At 41.1% G+C, this 20,341-nt stretch overlaps 1 protein-coding gene across 4 annotated transcripts in view; it reads left to right on the forward strand.

Moving 5' to 3' along the window:
- The window catches only part of NR1H4 (nuclear receptor subfamily 1 group H member 4), a 66,848-nt gene that overhangs the window by 11,525 nt on the left and 34,982 nt on the right, over positions 1–20,341 (forward strand). For all 4 annotated transcript variants that reach the window (XM_053251354.1, XM_053251353.1, XM_053251352.1 and 1 more), the window contains exons 3-7: positions 602–964; positions 8,531–8,671; positions 17,344–17,477; positions 18,634–18,732; positions 20,076–20,175. In XM_053251354.1, coding sequence (XP_053107329.1) covers positions 602–964; positions 8,531–8,671; positions 17,344–17,477; positions 18,634–18,732; positions 20,076–20,175 — 837 coding nt within the window. The remainder of the gene's footprint in view (positions 1–601; positions 965–8,530; positions 8,672–17,343; positions 17,478–18,633; positions 18,733–20,075; positions 20,176–20,341) is intronic.

A 20,341-nucleotide genomic window follows, 5' to 3' on the forward strand; every position in this document is an offset into this window, starting at 1 on the left:
TGATTTTCAGAACAATTTGCATCACTGTTTTCCTGTCTTCTTAAAAACCTATATTCATTATTTTCAAATAAAGTGTCGAACTGGTTGTGAGTGAGTGGTTCAAAACTTTTCTGCTTAGGGGTTCAGCCTGCAGCTTGTATGGAGTCTCCTGAATTTTAGCTTGTTTGTCACTCCAGCACAGGCGTGCAGACAGAAGGAAAGATTGAGGAGCACCTCCTTAACTAACTTTTTGAGGAAAATGTAAGGAACAAAATAAAATCAAAAGGAAAGAGACTTCCTTTTAAAATTTATTTTTAAAAATTTTTTAAGGAAAGACTTTTTTTTTTAGGGAGATAACTATATTTTTAGGGGACATTAAAGCACATATGCTTAGAGGGGGATGTACACCCCTGCCCCAACACATGTTGAACCATTCATGGTATGCCTTCACTTCATTAAGCATGATAATCTCAGGATGAATGAAGATCCATTCAGACTGAAGGGTGAGGGAAGCAAGAAACTAATGACCAGGCCTTAGAGTGATGTTCTGAAGAAAAGAAACGTTGTTCCAATGAGAGAAATTTCCTTATTTCTCTCTAATAAGTTTTGTCTTATTATCTAGGTGTACTTCCAGAGGTAATGACATCTCCAGTGCAAGATTCCGATGTGTCACCTTATTCACAGTACCACACTGCACACTTTCCCCCAGTGCAGCATCCCGTCTCATCACCACCTTATTACTCCAGCCTTGGCTTCTATCCCCAGCAACCTGAAGAATGGTACTCACCTGTAATGTATGAGATCAGAAAAATACCCTCCGATAACTTTTTCACAAAGGAGCAAGACTTGGGGTGCATGCCTGTAGCCAAGAAGTCTCGGATGGGCCCTTCCTCAGGAAGAATGAAAGGCGAGGAGCTGTGTGTTGTCTGTGGAGACAAGGCCTCTGGGTATCATTATAATGCCCTGACATGTGAAGGCTGCAAAGGTAGGACAGAAAATGGCTGAAAATAGAACTACAGACCTAGACTTTCATTTATTTGGTCAATAGTAGAACCATGGTCTAATTATGACATTCTATTTGCTTTTGGTTTCATTTATGGGCTTGTAAAGGTCAAAGAAATACTATAAGAAGGCTCTGTGAATGCATGAAGGAATTTTCACTCTGATTTTGTACCTTAGCCAAAGGTTCAGAAAGCCAGGCAATGAGTGTGAGGAAGTCTACTCTGTGGTGAGCCAGGAATGGTGAAAAGACTTATTTCCCCCTGCAGACACCCTGATCTAGTAATTTGTCTTGGGCGTGAGGTCTCTAATACATTCCCTTGCCCAGAGGATGTGGGAGCTCCTCCACCTGTAATGGTCTCTCGATTCATTTCCACGGAGGGAGCCGATCCACATTCCCACGCATTTGCTCACACAGATCTAACATTAGCCCTCCGCACAACCTCAAGAGATCTACTGCATATGGAGGAGCAATGCTCATGGTAGTAATTTTTCAGAATGGAAGTGGTCCTTCTTCAAGCAGCACCATTTAAACACTCTGCTTTTCTCCCCAGCAGCTAGCTAATAATGCTTCAGGGAAGGATGCAACATAATGACATGTGCCCTTTCCCTGGTGCATTACTGGGTGGGAAATGACTGCCCCCTGTAGTCACAGAGAATGGCCATCCCCATCCCCCCAATAGTCACAGAAAATGGTCACACAGACACCAGTAATGCACTGATGAAAAGACATAATATAATGATGTTGCATCCCTTTCTGAAGCATTACTGACCGACTGGAGAGGAGAGCTGGTCTTGTGGTAGCAAGCATGACTTGTCCCCTTAGCTAAGCAGGGTCTGCCCTGATTGCATATGAAAGGGAGACTAGAAGTGTGAGTACTATAAGATATTCCCCTCAGGGGATGGAGCCGCTCTGGGAAGAGGAGAAGGTTTCAAGTTCCCTCCCTGGCTTCTACAAGATAGGGCTGAGAGAGATTCCTGCCTACAACCTTGGAGAAGCTGCTGCCAGCCTGTGAAGACACAATACTGAGCTAGATAGACCAATGGTCTGACTTAGTATATGGCAGCTTCCTCTGTTCCTCTGTTCCTATGACTGCCTGGGAAGAAAAGTGATGTCTTTAAACAGCACTACTGCTGCCTATCAAGGCAGCAGGCATTTGAATAAGGACAACCCATTCCATTGCCGGAAGATAAGACACCCCCCCACCCCCATCCTCCCAATACATCAGACTGTTCCAGTGAGGGGTCCCTCATGTGTATCATCAAGCTGATGCATTTGATAAGAATTGGATGGGAACTAATCTGATTTGATTCCTACCTTTTGGGTGATGCACAACCCTAATAAAAAGTTTCCTGTCATTTTATTTTCAGAACATTTTGTCTAAGGGAATGTTTGGGAGGCAAGTAGCTTTTCAATGGGGCTATCCAATCTAAGGGCTCTGTGACTAGTGGTGTAGCCGCTATGGGACAAGGGAGGACAAATGTCCCTGGGCCTCCACGTGAGGAAGAGGGGAAAAGGACCAACCAGAGAACAAAGGATGGATTGGAAAAGGCGATATTATTTCATTCCTGAATTATGAGGGCTTATGAATGTCAATGACATTTACATCACTGAATGGTTTGAATATGTTTTTCTCCTTGTTATGTATTTCATTCCTCCCATCCATAGAATAATAAAGATCTCTTTATTTTTACCTTAATACTAGCAACTTGTTTATTGCCATAAAAATGCTCGAAAATGGCTAGTATCATTAATAATGGCAGATGGAATTTAAACAATCTGTTTAAGATAAAAACTAGATTATGATTTGAAACCATGCAGGCACTAAAAAAAAAAAAACCCTCAGCTTTACAGCTAAACTCTTATTTCCTTCCTTAATCAGCATATGGAAATGTGCTAAACTCCTAGTGAATTGTGGAACAAGAAATATGTGGCTCTGAGTGAAAGCCTCAGATAATTTGCATTTCAAAAGAGGTCGGTGTCAGTCAAATATATTTCAATGGAGATTGTACACAAGACATTTTAGATGCAACTTCAAATGGACATAACAAAGTGCCAATTTTTTTGATAAAAGATACAGTTTTATTATTCTGCCACTGGTTACTTTAAATTAGAGGCATATGTGAGCCAGGAGTTATAAACTAGATCCAGTATAGAGATGCACTTCCATTTATAAATTATATATATCAGATATAATTCTAATTACCAAATACTTCAGACAAACAACAGAGGATCTCCATCATACCTTGCTTCGGGGTTTTGGGAAAATTCGTAATGGTAAATGTGAATAGAACTGCTTCCTTTTTCTTCACTTACAAGTGTAGGACACTATTAAAGGTAAAGTGTGTCGTTGAGTCGGTGTTGACTCCTAGAGACCACAGAGCCCTGTGGTAGTCTTTGGTAGAATGCAGGAGGGGTTTACCATTGCCATATCCCACACAGTATGAGATAATGCCTTTCAATATCTTCCTATATCGCTATTGCCCAATATAGCTGTTTCCCATAGTCTGGGAAACATATCAGTAGAGATTCGAACCGGCAACTTCTGGTTTGCTAATCAAGTCATTTCCCCACTGCGCCATTAGGTGGCTCAGTTTTAGCTGCTGGAAATATCAACTTGAATGGTTTAGAGGTAATGTGTAATTTACATTAACTTAATAATGAGCCTATGATTCACTAAGCTATATATCACTAGTAATAACCTAGTCATTTTGATGGTGTTACCATGGATCTCAGGGACCCTAAAGACAACGTAGACTCCTCCCCAATTTCCCTGAGGGATAGCTAGTTTGTTAGTCTCCCCTAGAAGTCATGCATTGGGTGGGGTTCCACTTCCAGCTTTTCAGCCATGGACAGTTCTGAATTATCTGGAGGTGTGAAGGGGTCTCCAGAGCCAACCTGCTAGGGTCAGATCATGATTAAGGAGTAAGATCTACTGCTCTAGAAACTAGTCTAAGGTGACACTAGTTCAGCCCAGGCCACAAAGTACAGGAAACTGGTTATCTATTGTGATTGTTTTATTTGGATTTCTGGGTTAATGATGCCAGCTGACTTCCATGATAGCACTGTGCTGGTGCTATACTTACTTGTCTCCCCTCCCTTCTGAAGCGTACTGTGCCTCTCAAAAATATGTACCTGGGACTTGTGTAGCCTTCAGAAACATATTTTGGGGAGGTGCAATGGGCTTGAGAAGGAAGGGAAGAGAGGCAAAAATTGTTCCCCTCTTGCGTGACAGTTCAGCATTAGTCTGCATGTCAGCATTGTGGCAGCTGCCTAATCCACTCCTCAGTCTCCATCACAGTTTTTAGAAAACATGTCAAATCGTGGCTTTCTTACCCAGGCTTTTATATGATTGTCCCTGCTGCTGCTTCTTGTATTTTGTACTGTTTTTATGCTTGTGTTTGAATTTTTTTATTTTTTTAATCAGATTTGTTTTTATATTTTTTAGCTCAGTGTTTTAATCTGTCTTTTTTATAACCTTGTTTTTAATTTTTATTGTGAGCTGCCTTAGGATTTTCTTAATAAAAGGCGGGGTATACATTTAACAATCAATCAATCAATCAAATCCATAAATAAACAAACTACAGGTTTCTAGGCTTTTATACACATTTCATGTATAGAGACACATACATTATCATCCAGAGATACTTCCAGGCATTTGAATAGTGATACATACCAGGAGTTTACAAGACTTCTTCAATTCAGCCAATGAACTGATTGGATCCTTGATAATTGATTGGATCCTTGGGGCATATAATAGTTCCCTGGAAGAGCACATGCAGAATAGACCTGCTTAAATCCCTGGTATCTCCAGGTAAGGCTGGGAAAGACCCTAAGAGAAAGACACATGTGGAGATCACATGTGTGCCAGCCAGGTTCCTGTGCCTTTGCCAGTTTCGTGACAGACAGCAGAGCATTAGGCGTTGTTGATATTTGGTTGCACCTGCTATATAACTGTCAGCCAGGGAGCTTACAAAGCTACTGGGGCCTGTCTAAAATAAGGCTACCTCACTGAGACAGCTGTGATCGCACTGGGCAGGGCTGCTGGTCATGCCCAGGGGCATAACTATAACAGGGCAAGGGGAGACAGTTGTCTAGGAGCCCACTGCTTTGCCCCCCCCAGAGGCAAGTCACATGGCTGACTCCCCCAGCCGCACACCCACCCGGGCTTCATTCAGTTGTATTCATCCTCCGAAACTGATGTGAGTGTTAAGACCTGGAGCTACCAGAACAGCATGTCTTTCTCTAGGACCATTAAATGACTTGCATCGTCCTCAATTTACAAAGCCCTTTAAAAAACAGGATATATGTGATATATATATATATATATATATATATATATATATATATATATATATATATATATAAAAATAAATACACACACACACATATATATATGCTTTTTGTTACCACTCTTCAGCCTCATTTAAGATTTCTTTATTAATGAGCTGAGCTTCAGTGAGGGGGGAGCCCATTTTTAAATCTTGTCTCTGGGCCCACTCCAACCTTGCTACGCCCCTGGTCATGCCCCTTGTGGTCTGCACAACCCTGGGCATATTGGTGATGGTCTGGTCCTCTGCACTGGTTGGCGGGCTACCTGTAGAAAGCAAAGAGACACATAGGCAGTAGCACCCACTGGTCAGAGGCTGCAACACATGCCTCTCAACCTGACTGCTCAGTTGGCGCTTGGGGGTGAGTGACTGAGAGTGGTGCTGCCACACTGCCTGTGCAGTGCTCACTGCCTGTTTGCCCTGCTCCTTGTAGCCAGGCTGCAATCCTGAAAAGCAAAAGGGCTCGTCAGTGTTTGGCTAATGTTAGTAGTGGTTTGAGTGAAGTAACAGGCATTCGCCAATGGAGAGTATACTGACTCTGCATATCTCCTGTGTGGCAGATAGTGGCTGGCATCCTGACTAACAGAGCACATGCCTTGGGAGGGTCTACAGGGATGTGCTGGGAGCCCTCATGTTACTCCCCCCGCCCTCCTGCGCTTGTGCTGTTGCACAAGAGGGCTAATACTTCCAAGCACTACTTGCGCACCTGAAGTGCTCTGTAAGAGCGGAAAGAGGACAGAGAGAGTTGCGTAAGGGTTCTCTGCACGTCCTCGGAGATCTTCCAGTGCTTCGTTAGTCAGGATGTCAGCCACTGCTTTTAGCTCTTGAGGAAAGAAGGACTGGCTAACCAAGGCACAGCTGGCAAGACTGAAGTGGGGGGGGGAGACATGAAATGAGATATTTGCACCATTCATAGTTTGTATTATGATATCCACCCCCCCAATCCCGCTTACCTGGCTGGCATGCATTGTCCTTCTGGATGGAAGACAGGGGTATCGCTTTAATTGAACAAGGGGGCAGGGGGATAAATGTCCCCCTGAGGGAGTAGAGCCCACCGGCTAGGTGACGGCTTGCTCTTTGCTCTCCCCCACAGCAAGATGAATCCTCCCGAGGAAGAGAGCAGGGAGGAGTGTCAAACCGTTTCCCTCCCTCCTTTTCTCCTGACTTGCTGACTAGTGCTCAGGTTTAGTCACCCCCAACTCAGCTTGACTGAGAGGAAGGAGAAGGAGGCAGAGGGGCCCAGAAGCAGGGGCCCAGCTTCTCTTCTTACCCAAGGGCCCACTCTAACTGTGCTACGTTCCTGATGGAGGTGCCATAGGATTTGGCGTAAGTTGACTCCTTCCTGTCCCACCCATTGTTGTGAACTACACCTGGTTTCACACGCTGTACATGCTCAGAGGGAAAGAGGGAAAGTCACATCATACACAAACTGAATTGGTTCTTGGAGATGGTGACCATGTAGGATCTGGGCGTGCAAACAGAGATAGAGAGAGACACACTCAGAAAGTTCAATGGGCTTTATTATAAAAAGTTGCTCATCAGGATAAAATAAAAACATGTTTCTGATGCAAGTGTAGTGTAATGTGCCTAACTAACTTACGTGTGTGCAATCAGTAATTACAGCTATCTAACAATCTGACAAATCCTAATAAAACATTTAGAGGGAAGCAGAGAAAGAAGGAAGAAGGAAGGGGAGGCTTAGGAGAGGGATGGCAGTGATTAGTAGGGAAGAAGGAAGAGGGACCCAAGGCTTGTGGAACAGCATATTACCAGGGTGTGAGGCTTTGAGAGTGGTGAGAATTCAGCTGAAGAAGAGATGCTGTAGCTGGGAACAGCAGCTTGGGAGCAATGGTCAAGCTTCTGATGGTCAAGCAGGCTGGTCAAGCAGGCAGTTTGCTCAGAGCGAGGCAGAGAGTGAGAGCACCATGGCTGGGGAAGTCTTGACTTCTTACTGTGCAGCAGAAGTCACAGACAGTTCCTGTCCATGGATAGAGTTCCTGCTTGTTGCCCTGCGGCTTCGCAGCAAACTCTGGGATGGCTCTTGAGCAAGTATGCTTGTTAGGCAAGATTGCTGACTCTGTCCAGTAAGCCTCATTCTTTATAGTTGTATCCTCCTTTGATCTCCATAGAATCTATTCAAAATATCCTCACCCTTCCTGGGTCCCCAAAAGGTGACAATTTGCTGTTACCTTCTGGATATTGTCTTTTAATTATTCAGGATATTAGTTCAGTCCAGGGAGATCTCAATCCCATCTTCTGTTAGCCGCTATCTTGGGGAGGGGACCTTCTATTTTGCCCAAAGCAAATCTGCATCTCTGAGCTGCAAATGGGTATCTTCTCTTGTCCCCAGATTTGGAGCCTGGTCCCAGAAGGTGTTAAAAGGTGTTAGTAAAATAGGTTAAAATCTATAGGTGTTTTCTTTGTGTGCATTTACCTAGAGTGGAATTTCTATAGACTGCAGTTGAGTATCCCCTTTGGGCATAGCAGAGCAATCATTGACAAGGATTAACATAGACCTTGCAGGAGGAAGTGAGAGCTCAGCTTCTCACTTCTTCCAGACATTATCTGATAGTGGGTTAGGTTTTAGCATTTGGATCGCTCAGGCCTGGCCTTTGTGTTTCTTTGAGTACCCATTTCACAATACAATGCTGGATTGCCTCTTCCTTCACAGAGCAGTTAGCCGAGGCAGTCATGAGACCTGGGTGTCAGTTCACCTTGAGTTCAGGCATTAATTCATTCCTTAATAAAATGGAGTCAGACACAGGCCTGGGTTCCATATAATTCTGGGTTGGTAGCTCTGGGTTGAATGTTGGTGTCAGGGCCAGGGGTCCCCAACACTATGAAACTCCCTTGCCTCTGTTCTGTTTGGGGACAGCCTCTGCCCACTGGAGTTTCTGCTGGAGGTGCAGACGTACCAGCATAGCAATTCCACCAGTTTAGCAGTGCAGTTATGCCAGTGACTGAAGAAGTGTATCTTGAATTCCATTGGCAGTCAGAAGGTGGTTTACACCAGATCATATGCCACTCAAACCAGTTCTGTTTTTAAGTGTAGTATTGCACACTTGAGCAATTGGCTTGAGCAACTCGATCACAAGAAAGTTATATCACTGCAGATCTTGTATTAATATCTCATATTAATCCATAAGGGTATTTATTTTAAAAACTAAAACTAGTTGCAAATTGAAATCCCATCTTGCATATTTTTCTGTTCATTCATCAGGTTTCTTCAGAAGAAGTATCACAAAAAATGCTGTATACAAGTGTAAAAATGGCGGGAACTGTGAAATGGACATGTACATGAGAAGAAAGTGTCAGAAGTGCCGTCTGCAGAAGTGCAGGGAAGTAGGAATGCTGGCTGAGTGTACGTATACAGATATTTATATTACATAAAATCAAAGCACCCAGAAAGATGTTTAATCTCAGTTGAGAAGTCTATGTGGTTTGCATTCAGTGTGCTGAATCTTCTTTGCATTTGTAGAGGCTTGGAAAAGGTGAGCAAAAATATGGATGGGGCCTAAGTTGGGTATGAGGCCATAGCTCAGTGGTAGAGCATCTGCTTTGCATGTGGAAGGTCCTAAGTTCAACCTCTGGCATCTCCACGTAGGACTGGGAGAGACTCCTGCTTGAAACGTTGGAGAGCTTCTGCCAGTCAGTGTAGACAATACTAAGTTAGATGGACCAATGGTCTGATTTGGTATAAGGCAGCTTTCTGTGTTCTATGACTGTAGGCAAAAGATGAGTACAGTTCAAGGTACTTCCTTGACAGTACCCAAGTTTGCAATAACAGCAACAAATCTAAAAAAAAAATGATCAAGCAGCTAAGGGCTTAAAAGCTTAAGCTTAAGCTTCTACTAAATAAGGGAATACCAAGAAAGTTTCAGGGGCTGACACTCCATGCAGAGTAATGCGGTTCTTAACTGCCCCTGTTGCTGTAGGTGTCTAAAGCAATGGCTACAGTGCCACACAACGGCAAGAGCACTCTTGTGCTAATACATAAAATCACACCGTTTCATTTCTGTGGTGATATAGCCAATTGGGAATAATGACCCATCATGGAAGTGCAGTTGTGCAACTCTGCAGGCATTGTTTTAGACACCCACAGAAGTGCAGCAGTTGAGACCCCCCCCTCATGTTATTCTGAATAGAATGTCAGCCAGGGAATTTGGGGAAGTCCTAGACAAAGATTAAAAGAGCTGCATGCAAAAAAGATCATTTCCTCCCAACGTGTTTTGATAGGACACTTTCTCAAGGGAAACAAAAAGTATAAATAAGATATATACAGTATGTGTGTGCGTGTGTGTATATATCACATTAGATAATACAAAGGATATATAAAGGAACAATTTCATACAAAGACAACATACTGCTGTGATTCTATGTTTAATAACATAGTAATTTGTTCTTTTAAGTTTTATGTTTGAATATGCAGTGTTTTTAGGGACAGTAGAGATATTTTATATATGCTTTATATTTTGCATGTATATCTGCATATATATATATATTATCTTATTTACATTTATTGTTTATGGATTTCCTTTAAGAAAGATTCCCTTTGAAATATGGCTCTTTTTGTCTTTGCCTTGGTGGCTTGTATGTTTGTTTATTACTATCAACGATCAAAGATCAGCAAATACAATTTAAAACTTTACAGAAAAGTATGGATAAAAAGAATACATAAAATAACAATGGTAATAATCAGGAGAACAAATCCTATTTACATATAAAAATAGCTGTTATCCAACATCCAAACCGAACCGAGAATCTAAAAGACAGGACAGGAAATTAGTTGCTGTCAAGTCCTAATAACAATAGAGCAAAACTTAGCCACCTTATACGTAATAGAGGGAATTTTGTCTGCAAGCTAAAAAGCAACATATAATTATTCTGAACAACCAGGTAAAGATAATACAATTGGAGTTAATAAAGTCTGTTGTATGTCCTTATAGAATAAGCAATGCAGCAGAACATGTTGTACCTTTTCAACATCCCCTAAACCGCAATGACAAAGTCTTTCATTCCTTGGGACCTTCAAAAATCTCCCAGAAAGCACTGCAGAGGGCAGTACATCATGTCTCACCCTGAAAAAGGCCCTTTGATGATGGGGGTAAATTAAAGTTTGTAAATAAGAAGACGAACCTCCAAGAGTAAAATCAAGTCTTCTCCTGATATAGTCAGAAATAAGACTAAGGTCATTCTGATATTCTATGTCCAAGTTTCAACACTTGTATAGCCTGGTTATAGCCTAACAGAAAAAGGTAATCTTGAGAGAGGCCCAAGGCTGAGATTTTATTCTGGACAGCTTGCATCCAAGATGACTGAAATCCATCAGCCAGGACCAGAGAGATCCAACCTTGAAGGGGGAAATTGATCTTAAATCAATAAACTAAGATTAAAATCCATGCCCTGGCTTGGATTAAAATCCATGCCCCAATTCGAGCCGCATTAGAAGAGCATCTAGGGGCTCTAAGAACTGCCTTGATGAATTTAGATTGCACAACTTCCAGCGTCCTATAAGAGGGGTACGGGCCACGTTGGGCACCATAAAGAAGCTGATTCCTAGATTTGGCCACAAATAACCTTAAATTGGCGGGGGGGGGATATCAAAATGGCAGCAGAACTCCTTTGTGCCAGTTGAGCTATATGGTCCATGTGGGCCTTCCAAGACCCTCTGGCATGAAGAATCACACCATTTGCCTTGGTGATGATTATCCATATTGTGCTGGGAAGTCCTATACCAGTTTGAAGAGAAATGGCTGTAGCTTTAGGTGCCTTGACAGCATACTTAGCATGGATCAACTTCTTTTTCTTTCCTTTTGTCCCCTTTTCTGTTTTCCCCTCAGTTCTTCAAACTGGATAGAGTGGGAATATTGTGAGAAGCAGAGAAGAAATGGGATTATAGTGAGTTGACATATAACATTGTACAGTATGTAGGCATTTGAAACTAAAAAGAAACCCCTTTTAATAACAAACAAACAAAAACCAGATAAAAATGAAAACTGAACAATTCCCCTCAACTTTCTGTTAAAATGTGGTCATAATATGCCATTTCTAAAGAATTTAGAAAAACAGATTGCTGGTGACAGAAGACATTGAACTTTGACAAATACTGAATACTGAAAAGCATATAATAATAGCATTATCATTTGGCCTGAAAACAGAATAATGTCTTCTTAGAAATACTGATAAAGCCTGTACTTGAGGAAGATGGACAACAATGGAATAGGAAGTAGCAGGTTTGGATGAAATCATTCAAACTGCTGTCAACAATTTTTGTGTAAAAAGCCTATAAAACTTTATGTTCAGGTATTTCTAGTGTTAATTGAGCTCTGATGCTGTGCAAACCCATAATTTCAGTATTTCAATTGTTTGATCATCTGCTTTTTTCACACATGCACAAAGAAAGAGCCCTGCCTTCCTAAGCATGATTCAAAGGCTGTCTTTGGGATTTACAGTACATTTGCTTGTTAAGGACTGGCAAATTGGAATCCTGTAATAAAGCTTTGGGTTTAGTTTGCTGTCATGCATTGTGCTTCTGCAATATAGAAGCAATAAAGAAGCGGGATGAAGACATTTTACCAATTTAAATAGCCCTAATCCTGAACTGTAATATGGATACCCTTGTAGCCATGTATTTCCATAAAGAATATTTAAAAGTCAGAGATCCAGTTGCAAATTTCCCATGTAAAGTATAACTGGCTCTCAGACTCTTAACAGTGCTTTGTGACCGTGAGAGCTATACCTTTAAAAAAACTTTCTCTTGATTTCTCCCCCCCCTTTTTTTCTTTTTGTGAAGTTTTAGGGATGAGATTAAGGCTGTATTTTGCATTCTCTGTTGATGGCTCCAATCATTTTAACATAACTGTGGTGTCACACCAATTTGGGTTCATACCGGAAATTAATCTACTCTGGGTTTTTAATATATTTCTAACCTCCAATCTGATCATGAGATGCTATATTAACTGTTAGGCTTTGTGGAAAACAACATCCTCTGTCAGCATTTGGAATTCATGCAAGAATTATAATATAATTAATCTTTCATTCTGTTAATTTAACAGACTACAGAGATCTCGAGATATGCCCTATTTCTACCTAATGTAAATGCAAGAACAAATGTTGCCAGAGGGATGACAGCAATCAATGAATATGTAGGTGTTGCATAAAAATAAAACCCCACAGAACTGGACCCCCTTTTATTTGTTCCAGAAACAGAGTGAGAAAGTTCAGGGCTGCCACAGTTCTGGTGGCTAATAATAGAAGAAACAGAAAAAGTGGGTCAGTGTAAATAATACTGACCAAGGATACTGGAAACTTTTAAACTAGCTGATCATTTTCTCAGATTGGCTTGTGAGAAACAAAGGCCAACAATAGATGCTGCCACTTGAGTCTTCTTCTGCAATGGAAACCTGTACTTTGTTACTATGGGGCTCATATAACTCATAACTTAAACATAAGCATGTTCTTCTAAAGTGCAGCAATGTGGATATTTTGCAAGATGTTTGCCTAACAACCCTCAAATAAGGAGTGGTACTGTACATTTTTTGCTTTTTTTTTTTAAACCTCAAGGTTGACCTGAGCAGTTAAATGTGACTCCTCTTTGTCAATTGCATTTAAGTGAAAAGGTTTCCTTGAAACTAAAGTTACATTGGACTTTGCTTCATTTACTCATAATATAGTGCTGCAATTATTCCTGTGGAATTGTGCTATGCTGCAAAAAAGAGGAGGCAATCTTGGAAATATCATGTGCTCCTGATTCATTATGAATCCAAATTTTTCTGTGTGTGTAACTTGCAGCTTTTTATCAGAAACTGCCTATCTAATTAAAAAAGCAGACTTTGAAATACACCATCTCACAGATTCACTTCACACAATACAGAAAACCTGTTCTGATGATCATGAACTGAGTATGACAACCATCCTACATAAGTCTGGGCACTAGGCACGCTCCCATTTTGTGATTGTGTGATAATTAAAATTAGATAAAATAAAATAAAATTAGATTAGATAAAATAATCTCTGACAATTTAAAAAAATATTTTAAAACTCATCTTTTTACTCAGACTTTTTCAGCTTCTTAATAATGTATCATTTTTTAATTCTGTGATTGATTTTTAAATTGTTAGTTTTTAATTGTTTGTATGTGTTTTTATATGTATTTTAAACTGTTTTATCATTGTGAACCACCCAGAGACATGAGTGTGGGGCAGTATAAAAGTGTAATAAATAAAATAAATATTCTTCTCCGGGTGCCCTTGCCTGTAGATGTTAGGTGGTAGCTACTGAAGAGTGACCTTTCCAGGGGTGCAGACAGAGGTAAAACTTGTGGATCAACTCCTTACTTACATTTGATGTGGGGGAGAGGAAAGACACTTTGTGTGTGGGGGGGGAGAATATATGTTTTGATGGTTGAAGATATGGGTTATTAAGTTGGGTGGGGGCAAAAAATAATTTGGGGGAAATGGGTTGTTAGGTTTGATGTGGGATAAAGACACTTTTGTGGGGGGATATGGGTTATTAGTTTTTGGGGGGAGAGAGACTTTTAGGTGGGAAGGTATGGGTTTTTAGGTTTGTCAGGGTATAATTCAGTCAAATGAGTTGGGGCCCCTCAAATAGTTAGTGGGGAACTCTATCCCTGCTCTTTTCTATGGTTATGCCCTAACTGTAGAACTCTCTCCCATGGGAGATTTGCCTGGCACCTTCATTATTATCTTTTAGGCAAGACAGGGCCTGTTTTGTTTACTCAGGTTTTTTGTGCGCAAACGCATTTGGGGCTTTGTTTGTTTTGCCTCTGGACAGTCTATCAGCTGCTCCTTAACCTCTGCTTTTATTGTTATTTATGTATAATGGCATATTATCTGATTTTATCTTCTGTTTTTTGTTTCGATTATGTAGTTTTAATGGGATTTTAAAAGAGGCCAAATTATGCCAGTTATAGCAGAAAGGCAGTACTTGCATTTTTAAAAAAATAATACAAAAACCAGGTTCACTGTGTGTCTCTACAATTACCATGTAATGTGAAAGAGACAGACAAATGTCTGAAGACATGAAGTAAACATACGGTTGGTTGAGGATCCTGCATACAATTGGCTGAGAGTCTTTTCAGAGACGTCCTCCCCGCCACACATTACAGTTTTTGCAAGTCAGTATTGCAGTGCTGAAAGTCACTGCCAGCTCTAGTGTCTGCATCACTATCATAAATACTATTTTATTCTTTAAGATATTGTGTGGAATAGTTATTTTAATCCTGTAAATTTCCTCTTCTTTCAATAGTAGAGGAAGGTTATTTTCTATGATGCACAATTTTATAATATACAGGATATTAAAAGTATTCACCATTGAATTAGACGTTTTTCATGATATCTTCCTCAACAATATCTACTCTCAAAAAAGAGACTATTTTCCTGTTCTTCAGCCTCAAAAGTAGGAAACTTGTGTGACCTTTTAAATATTTTTTAAAAAAACTATTTTAATTTAAGTTGTTGTTATGGTAATGTCCTTAGATCAACATTTAGATACTTCTCTGTTGGGTCTGTGGCAGGAAAATTCTCCTGAAGCTGACAGAGCTTATTCATAAAATACAGTGAAAGACTTTCTATACTGAAATTAAACACCATAGGGTATTATTACCATTTAGTATTTCTGAATGATAATGATGTTTGTTGCCTATTACCTGTGCTTGTAGATGATTCCTTGAACATTCTGTGAGGGGAATCCACCCTTGGCATACAAGATCTTCTGTAAGATGTATGAATGGCTTAGTGTGCTAGTAAAATGTATGTCTCCAAGACATACTTTACCATACATGTGGCAAAGAGGCGGTTCTTTTCTGCCCATATTGCCTCTGCGAGTTCACGTCCAGAGGAGTTGTTCAGGGTTGTGAGGGAACTAGTACCCGCTGTGATGTGTTTAAAGAGTTTTTCGCAGATAAAATCTCTCGGATTCGGGCGAACCTAGATGGAGACTCCACAATTATTTTGATGTCTGAGCTGTAGGTGCCCAACAACTCTTCTTATGTTGAACTGGATTGGTTTCAGTTCATGACTCCTGAGGATGTGGACAATCTGCTTGGGGCGGTGAGGCCTAACACTTGTTCTCTTGACCCTTGTCCAACATGGCTTGTTCGATCTAGAGGGAGGTTGTTGTAGACAGCCTGGTCTACAGCCTGGTCACAAATGCTTCTCTGAGGGAGGGCAGGATGCCTCCTTGTCTTAAGGAGGCAATCATTAGACCTCTTCTAAAGAGGCCAACATTAGATCCCTTGGAGTTGAGCAATTATAGGCTTGTTTCCAACCTCCCATGGCTGGGCAAGGTAATTGAGAGGGTGGTGGCCTCTCAGCTCCAGGCGGTCTTGGAGGAAACTGATTATCTAGACCCATTTCAAACTGGTTTTCAGGCGGGCTATGGGGTGGGGACTGCCTTGGTCGGACTGATGAATGATCTCCAATTGGGAATTAACAGAGGAAGTGTGACTCTGTTGGTCCTTTTAGACCTCTCGGCAGCTTTCAATACTATCAACCATAGTATCCTTCTCGAACGTCTGAGGGTGTTGGGGGTACTTTCTCCAATGCTTTTTAACATCTACATGAAACCGCCGGGAGAGATCATCAGGGGATTTGGAGCTGGGTGTTACCAGTATGCTGATGACACCCAGATCTACTTCTCCATGTCAGCTTCTTCAGGAGATGGCATATCCTCCCTAAATGTCTGCCTGGAAGCAGTAATGGGCTGGATGAGGGAGAATAAACTGAAGCTGAATCCAGATAAGACAGAGGTATTTATTGTGCGGGGTCAAAACTCTAGAGATGATGTTGATCTACCTGTTCTAGATGGGGTCACAAAAGGAACAGGTTCGCAGTCTGGGAGTACTTCTGGATTCACACTTCTCCCTGGTTTCTCAGGTTGAGGCGGTGGCCAGGGGTGCTTTCTATGAGCTCCGGCTGATACGCCAGCTGCACCCATTTCTCGAGATCAATGACCTCAAAACAGTGGTACATCTGTTGGTGACCTCCAGACTTGACTTCTGTAATGTGCTTTACGTGGGGCTGCCTTTGTACGTAGTCTGGAAGCTTCAGTTGGTTCAGAATGCGGCAGCCAGGTTGGTCTATGGGTCATCTCGGAGAGACCATGTTACTCCTTTACTGATGGAACTCCACTGGCTGCCAATAGGTTTCCGGACAAAATACAAAATGCTAGTTATAACTTATAAAGCCCTAAACGGCTTAGGCCCTGGGTATCTAAGAGAGCGTCTTCTTCACTACAAGCCCCACCGCCCATTGAGGTCATCTGAGGAGGTCCGTCTTCAGTTACCGCCAACTCGTTTAGTACCTACACAGGGACTGGCCTTCTTGGTCACGCTCCCTGCTGAGATACAATCCTCCCCATCTCTGTCAATTTTCAAAAAACACCTTAAAACCCATCTTTTCGTCCAAGCTTTCTCAGCTTCCTAAAAAATATTTTCTGTTTTAATCTCTGGTTTACTTTTAAATTGTTTCTAAGTTTTTTGTATATGTTTTAAACTGGTTTTATGTTATTGTTAACCACCCAGAGATGAAAGTTTGGGGCGGTGTACAAATTTGATAAATAAATAAATAAAATAAAATAATATGTTATATCCTTTTCATTTGGCTTTTCAAATTGGCAGCCTTCTTACAGTAGAATAAATATTGAGTGATTTAAATGAATGTGTGCATCTTTCTTGTCTTCCTTGAAAATTGTTGGATGGATTGGGTGGATTGAATGAGAAATGCAGAATTAACGCTAAGTTTTATTGCTTTATTAATGTTCAAAGGAAACATTACTGTACAAACATGCCAAGTGTATGAGTTAAACAAAGGGCTCTTTTTGCTTAGCCAGTCAAAAATGGTATTTTACATCCTACAATTTATTCTGGGTAGCTAAGGGTACTTAAAGAGAATTCAGATGTTGGTGGAATACACTAGTTATATGTGGACAAATATTTGCTTCTAATTTATCTCACACAGGTGCTGAGGTGTTACATGTACAAATTCTATATGTTCATTTTGTACCATGCTTCAGGTTTGTTAACAGAAATACAGTGCAAGTCAAAACGGCTAAGAAAAAATACATCACAGCCTTTAGACCAGACAGCTGGTGAAGATCATGAAGGACCTGACTTAAAGCAAGTGTCATCAACAACCAAACTCTATAGGGTAATCAAATTATTGTAATATCTTGCACATGATGACATTGTGTGTAGGTTGGTGCAACTACTAGTAAGTGTATTGAATAATTGCATGTTAGTTACATCTGGACCTTTCATAGGTCAGTCAGTGAATCTGTAATCATTCCTGCAGACAAGCAGTTATACTATTTGGCAGGTAAGAGTAAAGACATGAGCCTGATCCACACATGATGATGTACGAGTGTACAGATGTTGGTACACTCATGCATGTGTTTGTGTGAATGACTGTATCTGTATTCATTGAAAAAGTGAACCTGGATATGGGCCCTTCAAATGCATGGTATAGATAGGAAGTGTATGACTGCACCTGTGTTCAACATAACATGTGAGCGACTATACCTGTGAACAGTTCTGTACCTGTGTACACTGCACACTCATACGAGTGTTGAACATAATGTGTGAATGTGCCTATGATCTCTGTGTAAAGCACGGAGGATCACACTGAGCAATACTGTGAACTGCAGGGCTGTGGCTTATTTTCATACTTTATAAGTATGATTGCATTTAATTTTCATGAAGGTGGCAAAGGGTCTTATGAATGGCTGTCAGGTGAGATAAGTTTACACAAATAATATGTCGTTGTTCTGATGGTGCGGTTTGCAATACTGTACTGGTGCAGCTGTAGGTGTGGTCTTTTATAAGCACTGGTTTGTTCACTTACCATGGTCATAATGGTTTATATTCCCCCCTCCCTTATATATTGATTCGTATGAACTAGTACAGGGGTTTCCCAGCCTTTTGTACTCTAGATGTTGCTGAACTACAACTCCCATCATCCCCAGTCACAATCCATTGTAGATGGGAATGATGGGAGTTGTAGTTCAGCAGCATCTGGTGTACCAAAGGTTTGGAACCCCTGAACTAGTACAACGATTTTGGAAAGACTGCTGCAATCTCAAGTACTGGAATCCCTTGCAAAATTCACCTACACCAAGGTAATTATAATAAAACAGTTCTATATTTTCAGGTCTATATCTGTATCTGGAAAACTACTTCTGTTACTGAAGTCAAATTGAGAACACATAGCCCAAATGTGTGCAATACTATATAACTAAAATAAGAGGTAGAGGATCCCATCACACCCAGTTACTGAAGCTTATGGTTTATTTTTATTGCCAGTATAGGAGAAAGCAGAATTAACCCCAGAACAGCAGAACCTTCTTCACTATATCTTGGATTCATATAGTAAACATCAAATTCCTGCTGAGGTTTCTAAAAAGCTTGTAAGTATACCATGTAATACAATAGATATAATACTGAAATAAGGATATTGTAGAACTGGAAAAGGTGCAGAAGAGGGCAACCAAGATGATCAGGGGCCTAGAGCACCTCCCTTATGAGGCAAGAGGCTTTTTAAGTTTAGAAAAAAGATGACTGTGGGGAGACATGATAGAGGGCTATGAAATCATGCATGATGTGGAGAAAGTCGGTACAGAGAAATTTTTCGCCGTCTTGCATAACACTAGAACCAGGGGTCATCCCATGAAATTGATTGCCAAGAAATTTAGAACCAACAAACGGAAGTACTTTTTCAATGACAGTGATTTGGATGTTCTCAAATCAACTTGTGGAATGTTCTGCCACAATCCACAGGTGGCATTCTCTGCCCCAAGATGTGGTGACAGCCAACAACCTGGATGGCTTTAAGAGGGGTTTGGATAACTTAATGGAGGAGAGGTCTATCAATGGCTACTAGTCTGAGGACTACAGGCCACCTCCAACCTCGGAGGCAGGAGGCCTCTGAATACCAGTTGCAGGGGAGTAACAGCAGGAGAGAGAGCATGCCCCCCTCAGCTCCTGCCTGTGGGCTTCCCCAGGGCATCTGGTGGGCCACTGTGTGAAACAGGATGCTGGACTAGATGGGCCTTGGGCCTGATCTAACAGGGCTGTTCTTATGTAGTGAATCAAAGAAGGGGGAAGTGAATATTGAGCTGTCCCTCAGCTGGCAGCCCCCCACCTCCACCAGTGGCTCAGGGGCTTTTGTCCCACCTTGATCAATTATAGCGAGGCCCCTGAGGGGTGCAGATGCTTTGCTGCAGGCACACAAATGGATAGGAGAAGAGGAGGATGAGCCAGTTAACTCCTTCCTCCCATCACCCCTTTCCTCTTACCTGACATTCAGCGACAGTAGCATAGAGCCTGGGGTGCTGCAATCAGAGATAGAAGTTTTTGTTGGAGTCTCTGCCCTCTAGCTTCATAGGACAGGATTGCAACCCTTGCCTTCTGTTCTTGGCCTCTTGTGAGAAGGAAAAACAACTGATCTGGGTCTGCATTAAATAATCTTTAAAAAAAAATACTTTAAAATTGTGATTTTGTATTTCCTGTCAATTTCATTTGCTCTTTTTGAAGTCTAGTACAATCATTCCTCCTTAACCAGTTCACTCAGCCTTTCAATATAATCCAGTGTTGCAACTGAATGATGAGCTAATAAATCCTATGCATGCACTTTAGCTACCATGGGACAAATAATGGGTTTACTACTACTGTGATTCTTATCCCTGCTACAGCTGCTGCTGCTGCTACTACTACTACTACTAATACAGTATAATTCTATTTTAATGCTCAGTTACGAGAGGAATTCAGTGCTGAAGAAAATTTTCTCATCTTAACAGAAATGGCCACCAGTCATGTACAGGTGCTTGTAGAATTCACCAAAAGATTACCAGGTATGATGTGTTAAATATATTTCACCAAACTCTTCCCACCAGTATTTCAGCTAGATAATGTAATTAACAGCTCTGTTTTTGCATGTTGGTAAGGCTGTTTTATGATATGCACAGGACTTTCTTCTTTACCACCAAAAAGGAAAAACAAAACCACCAAACTTAATTT

This window comes from Hemicordylus capensis, chromosome 5, assembly GCF_027244095.1.
Source record: "Hemicordylus capensis ecotype Gifberg chromosome 5, rHemCap1.1.pri, whole genome shotgun sequence".
NCBI lineage: Eukaryota > Metazoa > Chordata > Lepidosauria > Squamata > Cordylidae > Hemicordylus > Hemicordylus capensis.